The 23,828-nt window shown below is 45.8% G+C and overlaps 1 protein-coding gene across 2 annotated transcripts in view; it reads left to right on the top strand.

Moving 5' to 3' along the window:
- Positions 1-30: 30 nt before the first annotated feature.
- Positions 31-23,828, top strand: part of LOC146187455 (metaxin-2-like) — a 53,177-nt gene continuing 29,379 nt past the window's right edge. Inside the window, exons 1-7 of one of the 2 annotated variants that reach the window (XM_084607710.1) lie at positions 43-319; positions 464-511; positions 622-741; positions 1,683-1,759; positions 12,155-12,247; positions 15,191-15,229; positions 23,473-23,598. In XM_084607710.1, coding sequence (XP_084463836.1) covers positions 274-319; positions 464-511; positions 622-741; positions 1,683-1,759; positions 12,155-12,247; positions 15,191-15,229; positions 23,473-23,598 — 549 coding nt within the window. In that variant the 5' untranslated portion in view covers positions 43-273. Of the gene's footprint in view, positions 320-463; positions 512-621; positions 742-1,682; positions 1,760-12,154; positions 12,248-15,190; positions 15,230-23,472; positions 23,599-23,828 lie in introns of both variants that reach the window. The other variant, XM_084607712.1, reaches the window with a different exon arrangement.

The raw sequence follows: 23,828 nt of genomic DNA, 5'->3' as shown, positions 1-23,828 counted from the left end.
AGGTTAACCTTTTATGATTTGTTTCAAGTAACTGATGCATCTCCTCATTTTATATATTACTTCAATCGAGGTTTAAAATTCAAACTTGGGATACAAACTTTTTATTTTTTATTTTTCGACGGCGTTTAAAAGAAGCCGACGTTTAATACGACGTCTTGACGTGAAAATTGAGGTGCAAATTTCACGCGGAAGTCTGTGTTTGCCGTAGTTGAAAGGATATGGTCCAAATTTGAATTAATATTTCGGTTGCAATTTGTCGTCCTGTTCAGAAGGATGCCGTCTGTACTTTTGGCCGATTCTATCGCCGTCGAGCTTGGCGGTAAGTTTTGGTCTTCGACTGTTGTCTTAACTTGAACAAAACGTCCTTAAACACCAATCATTACACCGGCATCTATTTTATACTAGTGCACGTCGTCACTTCACGTGAAAACGTAGCTACTGCTTTTTCGAAACTTCCTTTCAGCCAACCAGCCATGGCCAGAAGATGCAAAAGTATTGCAGTCTTTCGAAAGTAAGATGCCACCTTTCTCAAGCATCCATTTCGTTCCCAGTTTCTGTTTGCAAGGTCATGTTTTATTTCCTCTCCCCGATGTGTCTTTGTATGTGTGTACGTGAAACAAGAATCCCAGGTGCTTCTGCCGGAGAGTGCAAGTTCTCTAGGCGTCCAAACGTTCCTCCGGATGGCAGGTCTCGACCACGAAGTGGAGATGCGACCCAACGTCGAGAGCATTTCGCCTTCAGGTGGGTCAGTGGGCGATCGCGTACGTGCAGAAGCCGATCGTTTGTTCATCGCCAAGGCGTGAACAAACGTGAAAAGGCGTGGGAGCAGTTAAGGATAAGGGTAGATGGAGAATACCTCAGTAATCTGCGATTTGCTGATTACATTGCCTTGCTGAGTAACTCAGGGGATGAACTGCAAATAATGATTGATGACCTAGGCAGGAAAAGTAGAAAGGTAGACTTGAATATCAATATGCAGAAGACTTGGGTAATGTTTAACAACCTAGGGAAAGAACAGCAGTTTACGTTAGGTAGCAAAGCACTGGAAGTAGTAGGCGAATATGTGTATTTAGGACAGGTAGTAACCACAGATCCGGATCAAAAGGGAAATAACAAGGAGAATAAGATTCGGATGAAGTGCATTTGGCAAGCACTCGCAGATTATGACTAGCAGCTTAGCAGTATCGGTCAAGAGGAAAGTATACAACAGTTGCATCTTACCTGTACTTATCTATGGGGTTGAAACGTGGAGGCTAGCAAAGAGGGTTCTACTTACGTTGAGGACAATGCAGAGGGCTATAGAAAGAAAAATGATAGGGGTAACATTAAGAGATAGGAAACATGCAGAGTGGGTCAGAGAAATAAGTCACTGACATTATAGTGGAAATCAAGAACAAGAAATGGGCATGGGCAGGACATGTAGTGTGAAGAAAGGATAACCGATGGTCGCTTAGGGCAACAAACTGGATTCCAAGGGAAGGAAAGTGCAGCAGGGGGCGGTAGAAAGTTAGGTGGGCGGATGAGGTTAAGAAGTTCGCGGAGGTCAAGTAGATGGAGCTAGCACAGGACTGGGTTAATTGGAGGATTATGGGAGAGGCCTTCGCCCTGAAGTGGGTATAGTTAGGCTGCTGATGATGATGATCTCGAAGGTGTGAAATAGCAATGCCCGTCTGCTTTTCTAGGTAACATGCCAGTATTGAAGTGCGGACCATTCGTCATTGCCGAGATGGATCCAATCGTTGCGTTTGTTAATACGAAGGTGAGTAAAGCCGGTTCTTATAGGAAGAGCCGCTATGCCAGATGACTGCATTCATTCGCTCTGTGTCAAGCGCCAATGCCGCATATGAATGCGGGGGTGACGCATCTTGTTTTACAACAGCGCTAGCGCTGCTACCGCACGGCTGTGAACGCATTTGGAACGGCTACACAGCGACAAGATAAACTGGGACAGCTTCTGGCTAACAAAAGTTTTAGTATACAAGCAACAGTGTGTGCTGAAGATGAACCTAAATGTGGAAAACAACACAGGAGATATAGAAAATACAGGGAAAGATGTCCAACAATGCTTTTCGAGTGAAAGATCGATGAGGCAAAAAGGCATTCATACGTTTTTTCTAAGCCCGATGCTTTGACCATCTAATAATTTTAAACGTTGTGGTTCTTGTTGCGGAAAGCGCACCCACTCATTCAAATTATTGCTTACAGTCACATGATTTTGCACAAATGGGTGGGTATGGTGACCTGTCAAAATTGTTGTGTGTTGACACTTTTATTGAAGCAACTCGTTTTTGATACAATTTTGAAGACGACTCTACTTTGATACAGCTTGAGAATGAAGTGGTAAACTTCCCCTAAAGGAGGTCCTTTAGGAGTCAATAGCATCTACCGATTCATAACGCTGGGAGTAATTCTCTTGAACCCTGTTAGTATGGCATTTCAGAGTGTGGCATATGAAAAGGGATTCACCACTGCTTAATCACATTTACTGTGACGTCATGACTGTTAGGGACATCTGCAGCTTTGTTGTTCAGTTGTGTTCAAGTATAAAAAAAGCTTATAGCCTACAAGGTTATGCAACTTGTAGATTAGTTGATGTGGTAATCCAATTTATCTAGCATTAGAACAGTGGTCAGGCCATTTTGCCAGTGAGCTTGTTTGCACTGTGCGCTTATGCAAGGCACCATTTAGACAACTAATCAATGAGCTCTTGATAACCGAGTAATAAATGATAATGTTCTTTCTCTCTTCGGTATATGCATAACTAATTCAAATACAGTAAAAGCTCGTTAATTCAAATTCCACGGGGCCGCCAGGCCAGTTCGAATTAACCAAAATTCGAACTAATGAAAGTGAGCAAAAATGAAGGCGTTTGATGCCCGGAGGGCACGAAAAACATTTATTTAGCAAAAAAGTCTGTTATCATCTTCTGCTTCTTCTCTCTGAGGGCTACCGTACTCACTCGGTCTTCTAGCATGCGAATGCGACGCAGGGAGTCTTCTTCCCCCTCTTCAAAGCTGAAGAAAAGGCGCGCGACATTCAGCGCTCCCATAACTTCTGCCGCGGATGGACGCACGGGCTCTTGCTCCTCGTCGTCGTCCTCGTCTTCTGCCTCTTCTGGGACAGACTGCTCCCCAACAATTTCAGCGACAATGTCCTCATCACTTAGGGCACCGCACACTGCCGCATCGCTGTCTACTCCAACGTAATCATCAAAACTGACGTCCTGCAGCACAGCACGCACAGCCGCAGGCAGAGGCTCCGGACTCCCATCGTCGCCACTTTCTTTCATACTTCCGGTAGCAAAGCCACAGTGGTGGAAGCAGTTTGCAATTGTGGACGGCGTGACCTGCTCCCATGCACGCACCAACATGTGCATTGCTGTGAGCAATGTGATGGTGCTGGTCTTCTGGTTTCCAGTGCACAAAGTCATGCGCTCGATCATGTGGCGCCTATAGAAACATTGATGTTTCTGATCACCCCCTGATCCATCGGCTGCAAGGCCGCAGTCGTGTTGGCGGGCAAAAAGACGAGCCTTGTGGCTTTCAGCTCGGCGTCGACTTTGTGTGCCGAGCAGTTATCCACAATGAGGAGAACTTGACGCTTCCCTAGCTCCATCCTCCGATCGAATTTCAAGAGCCATTTTTTAAACAATTCGCCCGTCATCCACGCCTTGCTGTTGGCGGAGTATTCCGCCGGCAGCGTCCTAATGTTCTTGAAACATCTAGGCTTATGTGCCTTGCCGACAACAAAAAGAGGGACCTTCTCCGTCCCGGTCATATTAGCGGCGACCAGAACAGTAATCCGCTCTTTGCTTCGCTTGCCGCCAGCGCAGCTGTCCCCTTTAAATGTTACTGTTCTGTCGGGCTGGAGCTTATAAAACAAAGCCGTCTCATCAGCATTGAATATATCATGTGCCGAGTAGCTTTCTAAGTACTGCTGCAGAGCACCGCTTCGCCACGTGGCACAAGTTTCTGCATCCACTTCTTTGACTTCTCCAGACAACACCCGGAAGACAAGATTATGTCTGTCTCTAAAGCGGTGAAACCATCCTTCGGAGGCGACAAAATCTTCCACATTCAAGCGCAGGGCGAAATCGGCCGCCTTCGCCATGATAATTGGGCCGCTCAGTGGAATGTCAGAGCTTCTCATTTCTTTCACCCACATGATCACAGCGGTCTCAATTTCCGGATACTTGGCTAACCGAAGCCTTTTTCTGTTGCTGGCGAAATCTTCGGCTTCATAGGCATCCTCGATGGCCTTCCTATTTCGGACGTATGTCGACAACGTGCTTGGTGGAATCCCGTGCTTTTTCGCGATTTCCACTTTGCTGGCCTTCCGTTCATCCACCTCGTGTAAAATAGCCACTTTCTCCTTCACCGTCTTGGCACAGTATTTCCCACGCGAACACATCTCGCGGACACAAGCTCACAACAAGCGGCGTGCAAAACGAGGGCTCACGAAATGCAACACGAAACCGTGGTCGATAACACTAAAACGTCGTTCCTCGAAGGAGTCGCGGCAGGAAAGACTGTTTAGTACTTGTTCCAGCACCCTAGCGGCGCCCCGATGGTTGTGCCATCTATCGTTCTGCCGTGAAAGCTTCCAACGATGGTTTTTAACAGCGCCGCTTGGCGGCGCGCAGTTCGAATTATGGGTGGCGGCGCCAATTTTTGAGTGAATTAACGAGCTGTTACGCGCATAGACTTCTATGCACTGCGGACCGGACCACGATGACTATTTCGAATTATCCAAAATTTCGAATTAACGAGTTGTGAATTAACGAGCTTTCACTGTATTTGCTGGCCTTGCATTGCACTACCCTTTCGTTTCTTTTTTCTTGTTTTATATTCAGTTATTTTTACCAAATACAGGACACACTCTGTTTAGCCCATTAGCAGCTTCTCCACGTGTCTTGTGATCAGCGGCATCAATTTTACTTCATTGGCTGCCTTGGTCAGGTGAACATAGCAGTACCCGGGCAACTTTTATCATTGTTTTGTTTCATGAAGTCCTGCCACACATTTCTTTTGGAGTTCTTCTAGCAGCCCTGCGTTGATTCATATGTAAGATATAATTTGATGGTGTGCTCAGAAGTGCTTTCTCTAGGATGTCTGTACTTTCCTTCTCAACTGACACTGAAGGTGGTGTACTGTTTATGACTCCTACAGAAGTGGTACTGAACCAACGAGAACAGAACAGAAGTGGTACAGAGCCAGAATGTTGAGTAATAAAGTGGCATAATGTATGTCGTGGACCACAGGGCCCACCTGTAGCTGTATGGACGTTTTGATAGAGAGCAGAGCTGAGATTGCCATGGGCTGAGATTGCCATGAGATTGCCATGAGCTGAGATTGCCATGAGATTGCCACAATCTTTGATGGGACATGAAAAAGTACAGCTGCGCGAGATGGACAGCAGCACCTGATATTAAGATGAGGATAGCAACTGGAACTTCCTATGTCAGCAACAACAAAGAAGTTCCAGTGTTCTTCCCTGCTGGACAGTGGCACTAGGTAGTTGCCATTGCCCAGCTTGAGAGCACAAGAGTTGTACAAAGAACTGATCAGGTTAGCAGCACCCAGAGTGCTGAGGTCGTTGTTCCTTCTTAGCCGGTGCCACTTGACTTGCATCGATACCTTCATTGTGCAGTTGATTTTCAAAAGCTCACAAAGCTCTCAGAGTTGTGCTTGCTCCTGCACAGCTACACTCCACATCCGCTTGCATTGAGAACTTCTGCTGTTCGGTGCAGCAACTGACATTCCCGACATTCCCAGTGCTGGGTAGGGGTCTCACTTCTTTGAGTTTGAGCTATGGCCTATGCCAGGCCTTGGCTTCCAGTCCCTTTTGTCCCATGCTGCCGATTTAGAGCCTAAGTAAGGTTAACAGCATTAGCCCGTGAAAGTCTGTGGAGGCAACGTCTTGCTCACCTTTGAGAAGACTCTACTGTACTTATGTATTCAGGTATTTTTTCTATGGCGTGACCACTTCGCTCACTTTGATTTTTAAGTTGGTGCTACTCATCTGCAGCTGCACTTAATCCTTGTCTCTGCGGTGGCTTTTCTGTGGACAGCGGGTTTTACAAAGGCCCCTTAAATTGGTCACCCTCTATGGAGCTGTGACTCCAAGGTTTCTTTAAAGCGCTCGTGTGCACTGGAATGCCAGTTTTTGTATCGTGACGTGATGTCCACACAACTTAGGACAGGCAGGGCGTTGTATAAACGAGGCTACAGGAACACCGAAACAACTTGGAAAGTGGCAAGGACAAAACTTTTCTGGTCTCCTATTGCCATTCTTGTGAGAGAATGAAGAAGGAGAAGTGTACTCCCCTATTTGACCAGGTCAGAATTTTGTATCTGCACAAAGAAAAGTTGACGAGAGAACTGGTTGAAGCATATTTTATTTCAAGGGACATCAAGTGCGTGAGCAGGACTTCTCTTGCTCTTATGAGCAAAGAGGTTTCTTTTTTGAGTGACGTTTTGTTTAGCAGATGAACCCAGGGACGTTTCATGCGAAAGCTTCGTTTTCGTCACATTTGTTTTTGTCTGGGCCTTGGATTAAAGGTTGAGGCTAAGTTGTGAGTCAGCGCTTGTTCTGTAGCTTCCTTTTATCTTGTCTTGTGTCTTCCTGTTTCGCGCTGTTTTTTATTAACAATGGGTGTTGAAAAGATATCACTAGGGAATCCACGTTAGTTCTAGTTTTCTCTAGCAAGCATGTCTCCTTTTTGCTTGGACTGCGAGATTCAACCGTCTGGATCAGTTGTAGCTTCCAGCAGGAGGCCATTGGTCATACGTGACACCATAAAGGATCCAAGACCAAGCTTATGAACCGAGGTCTCCGAATTGTTGCTCTTTTCCTGACAGCTGAGACGCGTCAGGTGGTATGATGTCAACTGTATTTTTTTATCTGGTTCTTTAGGCTTGTTCTTTTCACAAATGAGATTTTTCAGCAAGACTGGCACCACATCTTTCACTTCAATGATTCTGTGAATCTCGGTGCAGACTCGCTTGATTGCAGACACACGGCGAGCTGCTAAGTCGACAGAGATGCATCTTGTTTTAAGCCAGCTGGTTTCTCCTCACTGGAAATAATCCCCATTGCAATACCCCCAGCCTTAATGCGTGTCTCTTGAACTTTGCTGTGCGCATCTTTCACAGATCCGAAAGGTAGCATCCCTGAGGGCCTGACCAGCCGCCAGGTAGGGTTCTGTATCTTGTGCATCGGAGTTCTCCTGCAACTGAGCAGTCACGACAGGGTTTTGTGTTTCTAGTTCAGAGAATGGTTCTTCTACGTTGGCAGTGGTTCGTCCTGATCTTCCTTTTATTGATTATATTCCGTGTCCTGCTCCGCTGCAGTGGTTCAATGGCTACTGTGCTCGACTGCTGACCCAAAAGACGCAGGATCAAATCTTGGCTGCAGCGGCAGCTACTCTTCAATGGAGGTGTAAAGTAAGGTGCCTGTGTACTGTGTGATGTCAGCTCAGGCTAACGAACCCCAACTAGATAAAAAAATAACTACAGCATCCGTCATAGCCTCAGTCGCTTTGAGACGTTAAACCCCATAAACCGAACCACTGTATGTACTGTTGTTGTCAGGGAGAATTTTCCAGCATTATGTTGATCTCGGGATCAGTGACCTCTGGCTGCACTTGCATTTCTGCCTCCGCTTCGATAAGGATGAATTGCGGAGGCTTTGTCTTTCCAGGTCCAGTTGGTTTCCTCAATTAGGCCGTCACCATGAGTGCGGAGGTTCTGTCTCCTGGCCAAGTTGCGACATCTGATATTTCGCACGGGTCAACTGGGTTGGCTTATATGATGAGTCTTTTTGTTATGTCGTTCAGTCTGAAGGTTCTAACAGAAAACCGCAATTGCTTTTATGACTTCGTTGCCATAGGTAGTCACATTGGAGGTCTCGCTGTCAATCAGTTCATAGGGAACCTCCTCGAAAATGATTTCATTAAATTTTTTTGTCCACTCAAATGACACTTTAATAGTTTCAACATAACAGTGGCCTCAGGATTGGCGAGTTCTGATTACCATTACAGGCCTGCCTCCACTGTGGCCGAGAGGCCATCAAGGTAAGCGCTGAGGCTCTGTCGCTGTCATAGGTATCATTACACACTCAAAGCAAGAAGCCTCTTTACCATTGTTGCAAGGGCGACTAGTATGTGCTGGCATTGCTGCTCCTTACATCATTGTAGGTGACATCGTGGTAGTTTCCAGGTTTCAGCACCATGTGGTGGACCCAGAATCCACCTCCTGCTGTGTGGAATGCTTTGATAAAAAGCGGAGCCGAGACAGCCGTCACGAACAACTTTTAATGGGGCATGAAAAAGCGCAGCTACAGGAGAGGCACAGCATCATGCAATATTAAGATGTTGGTCGTGATTAAAAAATTCTTTTGATATCGAGAAAGCCAAAGGAGTTTCAAAAGCATATGTGGAGCCTGCAGCAGGTAGGGAAAAAATTATGCTTTCTTTCTTTTTTTGAGTCTTAAAGTGCTTAGTGGTGAGAGTTAATTTGAGGCAATTTTGATGATGCTGTTTCCCCGTGACACGAGTGTTTCAACTAGTCTGTTTCAGCAGTCATAAAAGCTTCATCCTTTGGCTGACTGTAAAGAAATGGACCTCTGTGCAGTCTCTTTGATGAGTTGTATGAGTTTGATACATTTTGCAAGAGACCTAAATTAGTGCCGTCATCTGGTCTGTAATTTCTTGTGTTTTATAGGTTTTGTTGTATAGTTTGTGTTTGAATTAGTTTTTGCATCTACTGGTACTTGATGAGAAATCTGACCAATGATTTCATGGTCATTGTGCTGAGCAGCAGTATGGGTGGCTTGGTCGTTTGTTTTCATACCAATTGGCCAACCTTATGTGCCCATGCTTATGTCGCAGGATGCTGGGAATAGAGAAATGAGGGACATAAGTGATGTAGGTTGTGTATTTTCAGGATTGCTGCTATGGAGATAGTGACATTGTCTAGTATTGCATATACTGTCTGGTGCGCAGCGAGGTTTCTTATACCAGTCTTCTGAAAGAGAGCAAACTGCAACTGAGTGGAGTGCTTCTTGAAAACTTAACATTGCAGACCATGTGACTCATTCATAAGGAAAGAACTTTTGTATCATTTCATTGCAAGTGAAGCCATATGCAGAGTAACATGCGCAAGGGCAGAATCGTAAAAATTGAAGCTACAGCATTTTCAACTGTCGTTGTTTTGTTGCAAGCATATCTCTGCAAAATTATTAATGCTCACTACAAAATTTTGGTAAACCTGCGAGTTAACTCAAACTCGGAATCACACATGCTCATGCCCACCAAGCTCATGAACTCAAGCTCATTTAGACTCACTCTGACTACTCATCCAGTCATCCATTCATTGTGACTCGCGACTCACTTTGTGCCACAACTCCCTGCCATTATGGTCAACAGAGGTGCGGGATCCCCTTTACAGTTACCCGTCGTCTCTCTATGAAGTTTGAGAACACAGTTAAATGTTAGACGGGTTAACCCGTGAAGTACATGTGTTGGCGTGTGATTGAGGAATAAGTTTAAGAAAGTCACTTTCTTTTACAAACAATTGAATATTTATTGATAATAGTCCAAATTACACTGCATAAAATAAAAATAAAATGCCATGACACGATAGTGATAAAAGACGACTTGGTAAATGACTAGAAAAAAAATAAATGTCAATGAAACACTGCGATAAAAGAAGACTATACAAAGATAAGACAAGTATTCTAGATATAATAAGTAGGGGCAAGAGTTACACAGAAAACACAGCGTAAAATACTAAGCCAGATCAAGGTTTAAACAAGGGCAAAAACAATATTAAATTAACTGACGATCTGTGGTAAAAAGGAATTCTCATGGCTTTCTTGTTAGATGAGGCGCCAAAGGCGCAGAGTTGATCGGTAGCTGTGGCCGTACAGATAAGGAGAACGATGAGTTCATCGCAGGCTCAGTGAAAATCAAAACACTTTCCCAACGCGAGCGGCCGCGAGAGAGGCCCTGAAGACTGAATCTTTCCAGCGCGCACTGCCGCGGGTGTGCTGCCGTCTGTCTTTTTATACTCTCGACTGTTTGCACTGTGGCCGCGTCAAGGACGTGCAGTCACTTGCCCGGGATTCATGTCGAAGCATGCTCGGAGGAGCGGGGAGATCCTGTAAGTTCCGCTCTATTTGTGTGGCTGGATATCCCATAACTTCTGCTCTACAGGTGAGGCAGCTTGTTACACTTTGGCTGTTGACTCATGACTCATCTGGGCTCACTCACTCACTTCGACTCATGTCTCATTTGAGCTCACTTGCCCATCTCAGCTCACACCTCACCCAAACTCACTATTTCATTTCAGCTCATGACTTATCTGGAATCTGGACTCACTTACTGATTTGGGCTCACCCATTTTTGCTCGATAGTCATTTGGGCTCATTCACTGATCTGAACAAATGTTTTAGCCTAAGTGACCCTGATAGGAGAGGTTTTAAGTCTTCTGTTCTTTAGGTAGGAAGCTTTGTCTTTAGTGCTCTGGCTTGGTTGATCGCTTTTTATGTAAGTGAAGCGTGACAAGTGATTCTTAGTTTTTTATCAAACACAATCAAAGTTTAATAATATAGCTTGTCAGCAGGCAAGGAGTGCACACACAAAGACGTTACCCATATTTCTCTCTTCCGATCCCCAAGGTATGTGCGAAGCCGCTGTGCTACTGGAGTCTTTTGTCGCAGCGTTAAACCTTCCCTTCCTAAAAAAGCGCATGCCATTGTCATGAAAAAGATCATCTGAGCCTGACACAGGCTCATAACTCACAATCTCGTGATTTGAATGTGAGTCCGGACTCACCCAAGACTCAGATCATATTCTGAACTTGGGTCCAGACTCGCCCACCACTGAGGTTATGATCTGAATTGAGTCCGGGCTCACTCACGACTCAGATCATGATGTAAAGTGAATCCGACTGGCTCACAACTCAGATCATGATCTGAACATGAGTCTGTACTGGCTCGTGAATGATTCTGCCGATCTATGGTTGTGAGTGCCTTGTACATTGCTCATAAGCAGCAGTGAATAAGAAGGGTTATCTATCTTACCAGGAGCAAAAATACTGATGTCACTTTTGGCTGAGGAAACCTGATTCAATATCGGTCCTTTTTCTGTTTTACCTGGCTTAATTTGTAGAACATACGTTATGCAAATAATGTAAATAGGCCATTGATAATTGGGGGCGTCTTCAGATTGTGAGGCATGCTTCAAATAAACTCTCATCCCAGACTTATCCCTGCTTCATAACGAGAGATCGTTTTGTGGTTTTTCTTGGAGTGGGTCAATTAATCGGGTTATGTTGGTATAGCGCTGGGAAAATGCGATTGCATGTCCGGCCACAGGGGCGATGTGAACTGTCTCAAAGACCACTAGGCGTCTGTGGGTCCATGTTTATAGAAGCTCTAGTCTTGCAAATTCATTTCATGAGAAAGGCAATGTGTCAAAAACGACTTCAAGCAAAAAGCATCGTGCATGCTTTGCACAGCTTCGTGGTGTGTTCATTTTTCTATTGCTTGCACGTCACCATGCTGATAGACTACTTCACTGAGAATGAATTGACAGGCCGCTGTGAAATGTGAACAGCGCCTGTGAACAAAATGCTGTATTTGGACTTTGTACCGAAACTTATCCAACTGGTGCAATTCATCTTTTTGTGTAACAAGGACACGAGTTCAGTTCCGGCCAGGGTGACTACGTTTTGATTGTAGTGAAAGCAAGGCGTCTGAGTAGTGTGTGATGTTAGTGCATATAAAAGAACCCCAGGTAGTCGAAATTTCTGGTGCCCTACACTATGGCATCCGTCATAGCCTGAGTCGCTTTGGGACATTAAACTTTGAGACATTAAACAAAACCAAACAACCTTTCTGTGTAACGGCGCCAGCGAAGTGTATGTTTCTAAACTGGCTGCGAAAGAATGTCTTGCTGCACAGAAGAAAAATATTGCATACATTAGTGTGGCATCTCTCATAGCCTGAGTCACTTTGGGACATTAAACTCTACAAACCAACCAGCCAAGTTTGCATTTTAATTCCCCTACAGTGCATACATTGCCACTTACATTTGTGGCTGTGATGCTGTTGCATGGAACTTGCCTCTTCCTTCTTTTTATTTTTGAAGGGCATACAACTGGCCCAGAACCTGACTGTTCAACAAAAGGCTGACATAAGGGCATACATGTCGTTAATCAACACAGTATTGGTGAATGCTGAGGTACGTGTTTTTGTTTAATCGTGTGGAAAGTAGAGTTATTACAAATATTGAATCTCTAGTGAAGTTTATTTATTGGAAATATGCAATAAGGCAAGGAAATGGAATGAACTACTGCTTGGCAGAAAGTTTAAGTAACTGAGTTAATTCTTTGTGGCCTTTATTGTGAGAAACAGCTGGATAGTTTTTAAATTCACTGAAAGGGGCCAAGTTTTGCATTTTTGTTTTTCTGCCAGAATATTCTGTACTTAGGGACAGCTTTCTGTGGCAGAACATACAGAGCTACAAACACCACATAACTTTGCAGCAGAATAGGTCTGAAATGCTATACCATTATGGAATTATTGTTATAATGAGATTAAACTGCAATACAAGCCAGTACAGGAGGAGTGTAACAAGCCATGCACATGGCGATGGCTGTGCGACCTGTCGGCAATCCTGTGAATCATGGGCAAGCCAAACCTACCACGACTCCTCGCTGGTGCCTGCACACCTTTGCTGTGCACTTGTCTTGACGATGTGGATTGTGTGGGGCTATTGATTAGCCACTAATTTTCGTTTACCAGGCCTTCTGTGTAATGAACACATATGTGTGTGTAGTTAGCAGAACAAAAAGGGCAAATTCAACTTAAAAACAGAATGACACCGAAATCATAGCTGAAGCCACATATGCCTCCACTACTTGTTGTAGTGATGTGATAAGGAAAACTCTGCCCCTTTGGCTGCATAGCCACAGAAAGCTGTCCCCAAGTATAGTTCAAACGATTCCTCTGTATTTCTGAAGATAAGTGGAAAAAGGTGATTGAAATTGGAGCATGCATGTAAAAGTTATTCAACTTATAAAAACCAAAATATAAAAATCCAAGATTGGGCATAACCAATTACAACCATGCCTTGCACATATGCTGCGGAAGCTTGCGTGCTGTTGTTGCCTTGCGAGGCCAGCTCAGGGTTGCATGTTTTAATAGTGTGAACAATCTACATGCACTTGTCCCTGACAGGGATAGTGAGACTAAAGTGTGGGACCATGGCAGGGCTTCCTAATACTTTCTTGTAGTTCCTTTTTTTTTTTTTTAATTCTGCTGAAAAGCTTAACCCCTCCCATTCTGCTCTGCCTCATGGTGGCTTAGGAGTTAGGGCGCTTGACTGCCAGTCTCTAAGACGTGCACTTTATCGTGGCCATGGCGGCCGCGTTTTAGTGCCGATGGAACTCAAGGCATCTGTTCAATGTTGGTGCATGTTAAAGTACCCTAGGTGGCTGAAATTTCCAAAGCCCTTTACTGTAGCGTCCCTCATAGCAGGAGTTTCTTTTGGTCATTAAACCCTATAAACCAAACCCCTTCTGCTCCTCTCACACCATCCACTCTCAATGTCCTATTTATTTTCTTTCCTGTGCACAATCTTGCCCATGCCAATTGTTGATGCTTGTGTCTTCTCAGTATTGACAGCTCACTTCCCTTCGGCAATAAATGAAAAATGTTGCCCATAGCATTATTCTTTTTATTTTTCATTATCTTGTATTGCTTCCTTTGCACAAAGCATATTCAGCTTGCTCGGTCAAAAAATTATTGCCGCAACCCAAATTGAGAAAAACACTGCCAGAAAATATGCACGTGGTTTCATGTCAAAATTGTAACACAACCATTCTTTGTGCAGCATTTAATATCATATCATGCTATTTGGCCTCCCATTTAGCATCCACCTTTTATACTCCATTTCATGCATCAGGTGCAACGCAGCAAAAGCGACGTGAGTAATCCGCAAGAAAAAAAAAAGGAGGCGTATCACTATGCGCTCGTTTTGTGACCGAGTGGTTCCTGCGGAAACGGGCTCTATTCCGAGCATACACGTTTGCAATAACTTGCTTCGCATGAATAGACATCTTCGCAGTGCGGATCTTATAGCAAAAATGCGCACCGAAGAACCATTTTCTCAAAAAGAGATGCGCAGTGCGGAGGGCACAGCCAGCGCCATCTAGTGGCACAGCTTGCAAGGTTGTGGGGTGGCGAAAAACGTGACACGAACGAAAACGGCATAAAAAACACACAAATTCACTGAATTCAATCCTTTCTCCCTAAAAAAGGTGCTCTTTATGAAGTTAATGCCAAATGTAAGAGGTATTAGGCTTGCAGGCAATATTATTTCCTCTCTTCAAGAGCAGGCACTATTTTTCATCGCGGATGCGGAGAGCACAAACATAAGCCGTAGCTTTGGCAGTGTTGCACTTGATGTATGAAACTTGGTATAGTTAAGTTGGAGGCTAGTCTGCGACGGAGATCCGGACTGACCACGTATGTATCTCAGATAGGTGTAGGTGTCAACTGAGAAGTTTGGCACATACTGCGCCTTCCTTTCCCCAAAAACCAACTTGAACAAAAAAAAACTATAAAAGCGTTACCCGAATGAAAAGGCAATGTTAAAGGTACTATTGCGTTTACTCTGAAAGCGAAGCTTGACCAATCTCCTGATTTTTTAGTTTGTTGCCTATGCGAAATGCTTGCAGTACTAGGAAGCATCATGTTTTGAATTCATTACCTGAGTATGGAACACCAATCTGGTTGCCGTCTTATACTGGATGCCAACAGTTGCCATTATGTTCCAGCACCATTGGCTTAAAAAGAGTGCTTCTGGAACTCAATGATAAAATGATATGGTATGATTATGCCGATCCTGTAGGGTGTCAAAGCACTATATTCCACTTATAGATAATAAACATCATAATCGTGATTTGTATCACGGGCCTATTTAGCGCTGCAGTGTCTTCACAGGAGAAAAACTGTGGGTATGTTTCAAGTGGCGAAGAAAATGCCAATCTTTCTTTTTTTTGCATTATGGTTGCAAATTCCTTGTGAAAATGTTTGCCTGTTTTCTTTTCTGCTTTTGAGGTCTTTGAAAGTGCTGTTAAACTGAGTTTGTACTTATGGTGTCTGAAAAAATTGCTTCCAGCTTTACATCTGTTGGGCCAATGACGAGACCTATCATGAGGTAAGCCAGACATATGCACACAGTTCCTTGCACCTTTCGTGCAGTATTGTCTTTCAACTAAACATCTGCTTTACTGCATAAAGGTTCACATTCTTATTAAGCCCTTTCTGCCATGGCATATACAGTGCGTTGCACAATTACCGGTGCGCTGTAGAATGCTTCTCCTAGCTAGACCGTGGGATCCTTGCAGCTCAAATTTCGCATAGAAGTGGCATTTTGTCGTTAGTAATTTTTAATATCAAATTTGTTTAGGGCACTTGCCTGATTTGATCAGAAGAAGTCAGATGTTCGTGTTGTATGCGACGGCAGCGATGCAGAAGCTGCTGCCCCAACGCTAACACCAGATGTGCCCATTTTTAGCAACTCTGTCACAGCACAACAAGGGGTGATGGAAGGTTGTTGCAGAAGATTGCGCCACCGGTGTTAGCATTGGAACAGTGGCTTCTTTTGCTTTGCCGCCGCCGCATGCGATAAGAACATCTGGCTTTTCTGATTAAATCAGGCAAGTACTCCAAACAAATTTGGCATTAAAAAGTACTAACGACAAAATGCCACTTCGGTGCAAAATTTGAGCATTGAGGATTTCGCAGTTTAGCTGGGAGAAGCATTCTACAGTGCTCCAGTAATTGTGCAATGCGCTGTACAAATGTGGATACAACTTGTTTGGTGTCAGCTTTGGTTATTGCAGGAATATTGTAGCGCGTGGAACTGTTCCGATCAGTGATCGCTGCCTTGTACTCGTTGCATTTTCTGGTGGAGCGGCCGGGTACGATTTCCCTTTTTGCTGAGTTCAACCCCTCAAGGGCAACCGAGAGCCACCACGGATTTGACACTGGTCCATCGCAGTTGCAGCCGCCGCCTTCGAGGTCAGTTGCCAGAGTTCGGGCCTCTTTCCTGCACGCCTGTGGCCAACATGCATAGATCCAACACGAACATTGCTGCTAACGGAGAGTCTTCACCCCAGTTCGTCATCCTCCAGTCTCGAACGCCACCATCCTTCCATGGTGAGCTTTATGAGGACGCTGAAGACTGGCTGGACCGATTCGAATGGGTTGCCAATTACAACGGCTGGGATGAGCAAAGGAAGCTCTATAATGTCTACTTCGCTTTCGAAGATTCAGCGCGGACGTGGTTCGTGAACCACGAAACGACACTATCAACATGGGACCTCTTTCGTCGCCAGCTGTTGGCGACCTACACCGCCAACGACCGAAGAGAGCGTGCGGGGTCGGCGCTGAAGTCTCGTATCAAAGCCCCAAACGAGAGTATTGGAATGTACTACGAGGACATGATCCGCCTTTTCAGGTGTTCTGATCCAAATATGTCTGAGGAGAAGAAAGTGCGCCACCTAATGCGCGGGGTGAAGCAAGAACTATTTGCTGGGCTTGTGCGCAATCCACCTGGCACGGCATGAGATTTTCTAACGGAGGCCACCACGATAGAACAAACACTTCGACACAGGGCTCAGCACTATAACCGTAACGTGTCCGCCATGTCACCGGTCGTCGATAGTTCCGGCTTCAACGATTCTGATGATGCCTTAAGGGAGCTCATTCGATCTGTGGTCAGAGAAGAGCTGAGACACATTCAGCTACAGGGTCTAACGTCGTCGTCGAGGCTTCCATCACTCGCTGAGGTCGTTCGCAAAGAAGTGAGGCAAGCCGTCCCGGAACCGTCTGTGCCTGGTGTGTAGCCACCACCACCGAGTGTGCCAACTTACGCGGCCGTGCTTCAGCAGCATAATCTCTGTGATCCTCCAAGAGGGAACCTCACTGTGCCTCATCCAAACCAGCACCATAGTGGGTACGACTCTCCCAGAGCCAGAGTGAACCCCCCTACTCTTGATCCAAGCCCACGCCATCCTCCTCTTCTAGCCGAGGCACGATTTCGAAGGACTGACTTCTGGCATGCCCCTGACAATCGGCCCCTTTGTTACCACTGTGGTGAGGCCGGTCACATGTTAAGATTCTGTCCGTACCGCCGCGCCGAACTTCGTGGCTTCCATTCGCGTGCACAATGTCCTCGGGAGTTGTGAACGACCACCCGAAATCGAGGAGTACCTGTCGACGCATACGAATCCTCCGGACGTCCCACAATACGGGTCCCGCGTCATTACCTCTTCCCGTTATCGTTCTCCAAGTCCACGGCCCTCTACATACCGCACTAGCCGCTCGGCGAGTCCCCGCTCCCCGAGGCTTCGGGAAAACTAGGAACAGCGACTTGCGGAGGTGAGGCCGCTGACGGGCGAAGTGCTGAACATCCTCCATTAAGTTTAGTACAAGATAACGGCTATCAGACGGCGTCATGTAACGATGAACCTGAATGCGCAGTTTCGGACATACCGGTTTCTATCGACGATTTTCTCATTGCAGCTTTAGTTGCTACGGGGGCGGACTATTCAGTTATGAGCAGTGGGCTAGCCAGGAAATTGAAGAAAGTTTTAACCGAGTGGACTGAGCCTCAGATCCGCACTGCAGGAGGACACCTTATTACCCCGGCTGGAAGATGCGTTGCGAGAGTTGCAATTGACGGATTTGTTTATGTTTGCGACTTCGTTGTACTTACCCACTGTTCGCGAGACGTCATACTCGGCTTGGACTTCTTACAGGCTAATGGTGCGATAATTAATTTGCAAGAATCACGAGTGACATTTTCGCAGAGCCAAGCCATTGCGAGATCTAGCATCGACGGTTCATCAACGCCCGCCTTATTACAGCTGCTGACGTTACGATCCCGCCACGGTGCAGCATTATGGTCTTGGTAGAAAGTACTCACCATGCAACCGAGACGTACTGGCAGAGACGAACGTGGGCTTGCTTCTTGAGAAGGGGATCTGCGCTGCAAGAGGACTTGCTCGCTTGCGGGACGGTTGTGCGAAGCTCTGGATTACGAATTTTGGGACCGAGTTTCAGCACATTGCGAAAGGAACGGCCATCGCGTATGTTGCCGACTTTATTGAACCAGGGAACATCTGTACTCTGGCGCCGCCGTCGCCAGCCAGATGTAATGCACCCGACATTCTATCAACTGTGGACATTAATCCCAATCTATCAGTGGTCAAGCGGCGGTGACTCCTAGACCTCCTTCAGGAATTTGCTAGATGCTTTGCAACGTCTTCGAAAGTTGGGCGTATCCCAGTAGCCAAACACCGCATTATGGTTGACGCGGAGGTCAAGCCGATTTCCCAACACCCATACCGAGTGTCGTCAATGGAACGAGAGGCTATTCGAAGCCAGGTGCAGGAAATGCTTACCGTTGACGTGGTACAACCGTCTACCAGCCCCTGGGCTTCGCCTGTAGTGTTAGTGAAGAAAAAAGACAACTCCTTGCGTTTTTGCGTCGATTATCGTAAGTTAAATTAGGTAACGAAACGGGACTTCCCGCTCCCACGTATCGACGACGCATTGGACCGGTTACGCAATGCCAAATATTTCTCGTCACTTGACCTCAAGAATGGCTACTGGCAGATAGAAGTGGACGAAAGGAACAGAGAGAAAACAGTGTTCGTCACCCCCGACGGCCTTTATGAATTTAAAGTGCTTCCTTTCAGTCTCTGTTCTGCACCAGGAACCTTCTAGCGAGTGATGGACACCGTTCTCTCTGGACTGAAGTGGCAAGCGTGCCTAGTGTATCTCGACGATGTCATTTTCGCAGCTAGTTTTGAGGAGCACCTTGACTGACTGCGAATGGTACTACAGGCACTGCGTTCAGCCCAACTGACGATAAAGCCACAGAAATGCCATTTCGGATTCCAGGAGCTCTGCTTTCTTGGCCATGTTATTAGTTCTGAGGGCGTGAAACCAGATCCCGACAAGACTGCTGCTGTGAAAAATTTTCTGTGCCCAACCGACAAAAAGTCCGTTAGAACGTTTTTGGGGCTTTGTGCCTATTACAGGTGTTTCGTAGAAAAGTTTTCAGTGATTGCCGAGCCTCTTACGCGTCTTACCCGAGACAATGTTCCTTTTGCGTGTCAAGATGATCAAGAGGATGCTTTCAACGAGTTGCGCCGGCGACTGCAGGCTGCCCCGATACTTGCCCATTTTGACGAAAACGCCGCTACGGATATCCATACCGATGCCAGTAATTTTGGACTCTGTGCCGTTCTGAATCAGTGGCAAAATGGCACTGAGAAAGTTATCGCTTACGCAAGTCGCTCTCTTTCAAAAGCAGAGACAAACTGTTCAACCACGGAAAAGGAATGTCTCTCGGTAGTTTGGACCATAACTAAGTTCCGACCCTATATTTACGGCCGACCTTTTAGGGCTGTGAGTGACCACCATTCGTTATGCTGGCTAGCTAACCTCAGAGACCCCTCTGGACGGCTTACAAGGTGGAGCCTCCGTCGCCAAGAATACGACATTACAGTTGTATACAAGAGCGGCCGTAAGCACAGCGACGCCAATTGCTTGTCTCGTGCACCAGTTGATGCTGCCCCTCCCGACCGAGAAGACGATGACTTCCCTTTTCTTGCTGTCGTCACGACCACCGACATGGCCCAGCGTCAGCGGGCTGACCCCGGTTTACGCCCACTTATTGAGCATCTCGAAAGCCTTGATGTAGCTGTCCCACGTGCTTTCGCACGGGGTTTATTCTCCTACAGCATTTGCAATCGCGTCTTATATAAGAGAAACTTTCAGCACAACAAGGAAACCTTTCTTCTCGTTGTGCCGTCCGACCTCCGGCCAGAAATCTTGCACGCATGCCATGATGAGCCTTCGGCTGGTCATTTAGGAGTCACGCGAACATTAGCACGCATCCGACAAAAGTACTATTGGCCTAAGTTGCTGCCTTCAGTCCAGCACTACGTGAGAACATGCCAAGATTGCCAGCGGCGAAAGACACCTCTGCTGAAGCCTGCAGGGCTCCTTCAGCCGATACCTCCGCCAACAGCCCCTTTCCAGCAAGTGGGTATGGATCTTCTGGGCCCTTTCCCAACGTCCGCATCTGGGCACAGATGGATAGTAGTGGCGACGGACTACTTAACGCGATATGCCGAGACACAGGCACTTTCCCGTGCAACTCCCAGTTTTTTCTTAAGACCATCGTACTGCGCCACGGTGCCCCATCGGTTATCACTGACCGCGGTACAGCCTTTACGGCTGAACTAATGCAGGCTCTCTTCAGTCTTACCCACACAAGTCATCGTAGGACTACTGCTTACCATTCGCAAACAAACGGACTGACTGAACGCCTCAATAGAACGCTTGCAGACATGATTTCCATGTACGTCGACGTTCAGCATCGCACGTGGGATGATGTCCTTCCGTATGCAACTTTTGCATACAATACGGCTGAACAGGAGACTACGCTTCTTGTGCCATTCCAGCTAGTCTATGGTCGTCCCGTCACCACAATGTTGGACACTATGCTACCCATAAGTCATGGCGACGATGTCACCAACGCCTATGCAGGCGTTGACATATTTCTACAGCAGTCTGAAAAAGCGCGCCAGCTCGCACGGTGCCATATTCAACATCAACAACATCGCGATGCCAGTCGGTACAGCCTACGACACAGAGACGTTCACTACCAACCTGGCGATCTTGTATGGGTGTGGACACCAGTGCGCCGTCAAGGACTCTCCGAGAAACTATTTCGTCGTTACTTTGTGCCATACGAGGTCATTCGGCGTCTTAGTAACGTGACTTACGAAGTTGTTGCTCGGGGCCAACGACCTTCAACACGGTGGCGCTCAAGTGCTGAAACTGTTCATGCAGTGTGGATGAAACCGTATTATGAGAGGCAGTGATCTTTTCCATGTGTGCAGCTTTGTGTTCCCTGCTTCTCCTGTGTGCATAATCTGAGGACACTCCCAGCGTCCAGTCGCCGCTTTCGAAGAGGGGGGTAATGCCGCGTGCCTCTCTGAAAAGAGTACAAAGAAGAACAGAGGACAAAGAGGATGAAACTGAGTGTAGCGCGTGGAACTGTTCCGATCAGTGATCGCTGCCTTGTACTCGTTACAATATAATGTGCCGTGAATCACAGGAGCTTACTTTCTATAATTGTTTTTATAATCCTTTGAGACAGGCCGCACAGAACTGTATTAAACTAGGCATGTAAACTGGATGCAGAAAATTGCTATTAAAATTGAAACTACCCTGTGTGGCTCTGCTATGTGCGTATATATGGTCGTGCCTCGTTAATATGGACCATTGGGTTCTCAAGCAAAAGTGTCCGGCATAGAACGAGCCATAATGAATTGTGAAAATAAAATATTGAATCATTAAGGTCAGCCTTTGTGCTTATAGGTGGCAAGTTGAAATTGAATGATTTTTGAAACTACAAGCTAGTTACCACGGCCACCATTATGACTGAAATATTGTGGTGCAACTTGACAGGGATTGTGGTCTATGATAGCTTTATGACGTACCATAGATAAATGAGTTAATTTCTAGAACAACTGTTCGCATACATGGCATCAGCACTCAGTCAGCTGAAAGCGGTAGAATATGGCTTCCTATATGCTTTGCATAAGCTGCAGGGAGAATTTTATTCACGGCCAGCCATGTACACAGTACTGAAAATGGTAAGGTGCATTGGCGGGTCGACCAACTTCGTGCTCTAGAACATGAAGCCAGAAAAGAAAAGGGTCCCTGCTTAAGCAATTTACACGTCTAAGCGAGGCAGTGGAGGTTTTACTCTCATCACTGTCCATATTAACGCGACACAAATGCATGGACTTCAATGGCTGTACGCATTTCCCTCTTGTCCGTTGTCCAGACAGTTAGTTTCCATATTAAAGAGTTATAAACACTACATTGAAAAACTGTTGGTCTTCAAAAGAATTTTCAAATTTCGAGTCGTCCATAACCCCTTCAGGTGCCAATTAAATTTTCTGAAAGGAAAACTTTTTCTTTGCACCTTGCATGATCCAGGCAGAATTAAAATATAAAAGATTGTCCAAAAATGTTTATAATATGGGGACATGATATGGGGACATGGCGCCTCAAAGCTGCTACATGAATGAGAACATTGCAACATTTTCTGCATTTTCTAACTAATCATTTGCTTAAATAAATGTTTTCCTCCGAGAATACCTTGACACCTACAAGACTGAGACACCTGCATGCAATCAGCATATTACGTACTGCTCTTGCGCAAAATAACGAAGTGCCGCAGACGGAATGTTCTACTTTAACAATTTCAGTATTAAGACGCCGCATCCACATTTGTGGACGCAAAACTTTGAAAGTCCGCTGAAGCACTTTTTCTATGTAATGAAATCTGGCATGCAATATCTACATTCCCTTTGTGGGCGATTCCTCTGCCCGAGGTAGATGCAAGACACACACACAGCGGGCCATGGAAGAAACATCTTTATCTCCGTCCATGCAGATGGGGGGGGGGGCTCAGGGTTCGTCGTCGGAACAGCAGTCAGGCAGGACATCCAAGAGTAAAGAGGGCGAGGCAAAAGCATGCGCCTCTCTTTATAGCCCCCGCGCAGGACCGGTTATCTCGGAACGAGCGAAACAACAAATAGTATTATTAGGCATCGGTTTAGAAAGAGGCATGCAAAAATAAGAGATACTGATTCATCTCAGCGTAAAACGCTGTGATGTCCATCTTTACTTGCTTTTTACAAACACGTTTCGCTGTAGCAACAAGAGATGGCGTCACAAACTCGACAGGGCAGGTCCAAATGCTACTGGTGTCAAATTCAAAGGCGGAAATTCACACTGTGCAAAGATATAATGAAATTTGGGTCACATCCACATATGTGGACACAGCACAGCACCTGAAGGGGATAATAATCGTGACCATAACACTGAGGCATGAATGTATATTCATTCACTTGTTTTGCATGCATCAGCATTTTCAAAAGCCCTAAATATTTTTGAAGTTTTTCTTTGACAGGGTCATAACTTGTGACTGAAGTAACTATAATTGTTCTTGGCACTGGATTCATCGCTCATGAGTGGATGGAATTCTTTTCTTCTCTGTAGCACTTGCCCTAAACCAGGGCCCTGCTACTGTTTCATTTGCACTCATTTTATTTCTGGGCTAGACTGGGAATATGAGACATGCATGAATGTTTTTAGCAGAGAAAACAAGTTTGCACTGTTCTTAGATCTGAGAAGCTGGGCTGACTAAACTAGTTTTAGTTTTCATTAGTTGATTGAGGGGGCTGTCTTGGCCTGATGCTAAACACCTTCGTTGCAGCTTTACTGTGTGGCTCTAGCTTTATTTGCCATGCCTGCTCCTCTGGCGGTCTTGTTCTCCACTACTGTGTCTCCTTCACACAGGTCACAAAACCCCGGTATGGATCAGTGTACCCATGGCCTCTGAACCATATTTTGTGCTTCCGAAAAAGACGGCAGGTTCTCACCAAGCTCTCCGTTTCTGAGTGGAGCGAGAAGTCACTAGAAGAGGTATGTGTGGCATTATTCGCATGTGTAGCACTTTCAGCACGAGAGTGCTATGATTATATTAGCTGCAGCACAGGTGTGTCTTTTCTGTAGCAACAGCAAACAGAATTATACTGTATTTTCTGGTGTATAAGACGCAGCCCTCATATGTAGAGGCTTTTAACAAAAATAGTCGGTATATAAGACGCACCCTTGAATAAGATGCAACTCAATTTACCCAAGTTAGGGCAGTA

This window comes from Amblyomma maculatum, chromosome 6 (assembly GCF_055883805.1).
Source record: "Amblyomma maculatum isolate TAMU_Amacu chromosome 6, ASM5588380v1, whole genome shotgun sequence".
Lineage (NCBI taxonomy): Eukaryota > Metazoa > Arthropoda > Arachnida > Ixodida > Ixodidae > Amblyomma > Amblyomma maculatum.
Note: the sequence above shows the minus strand (reverse complement) of the source record. Positions and strands in the feature narration are given on the sequence as shown.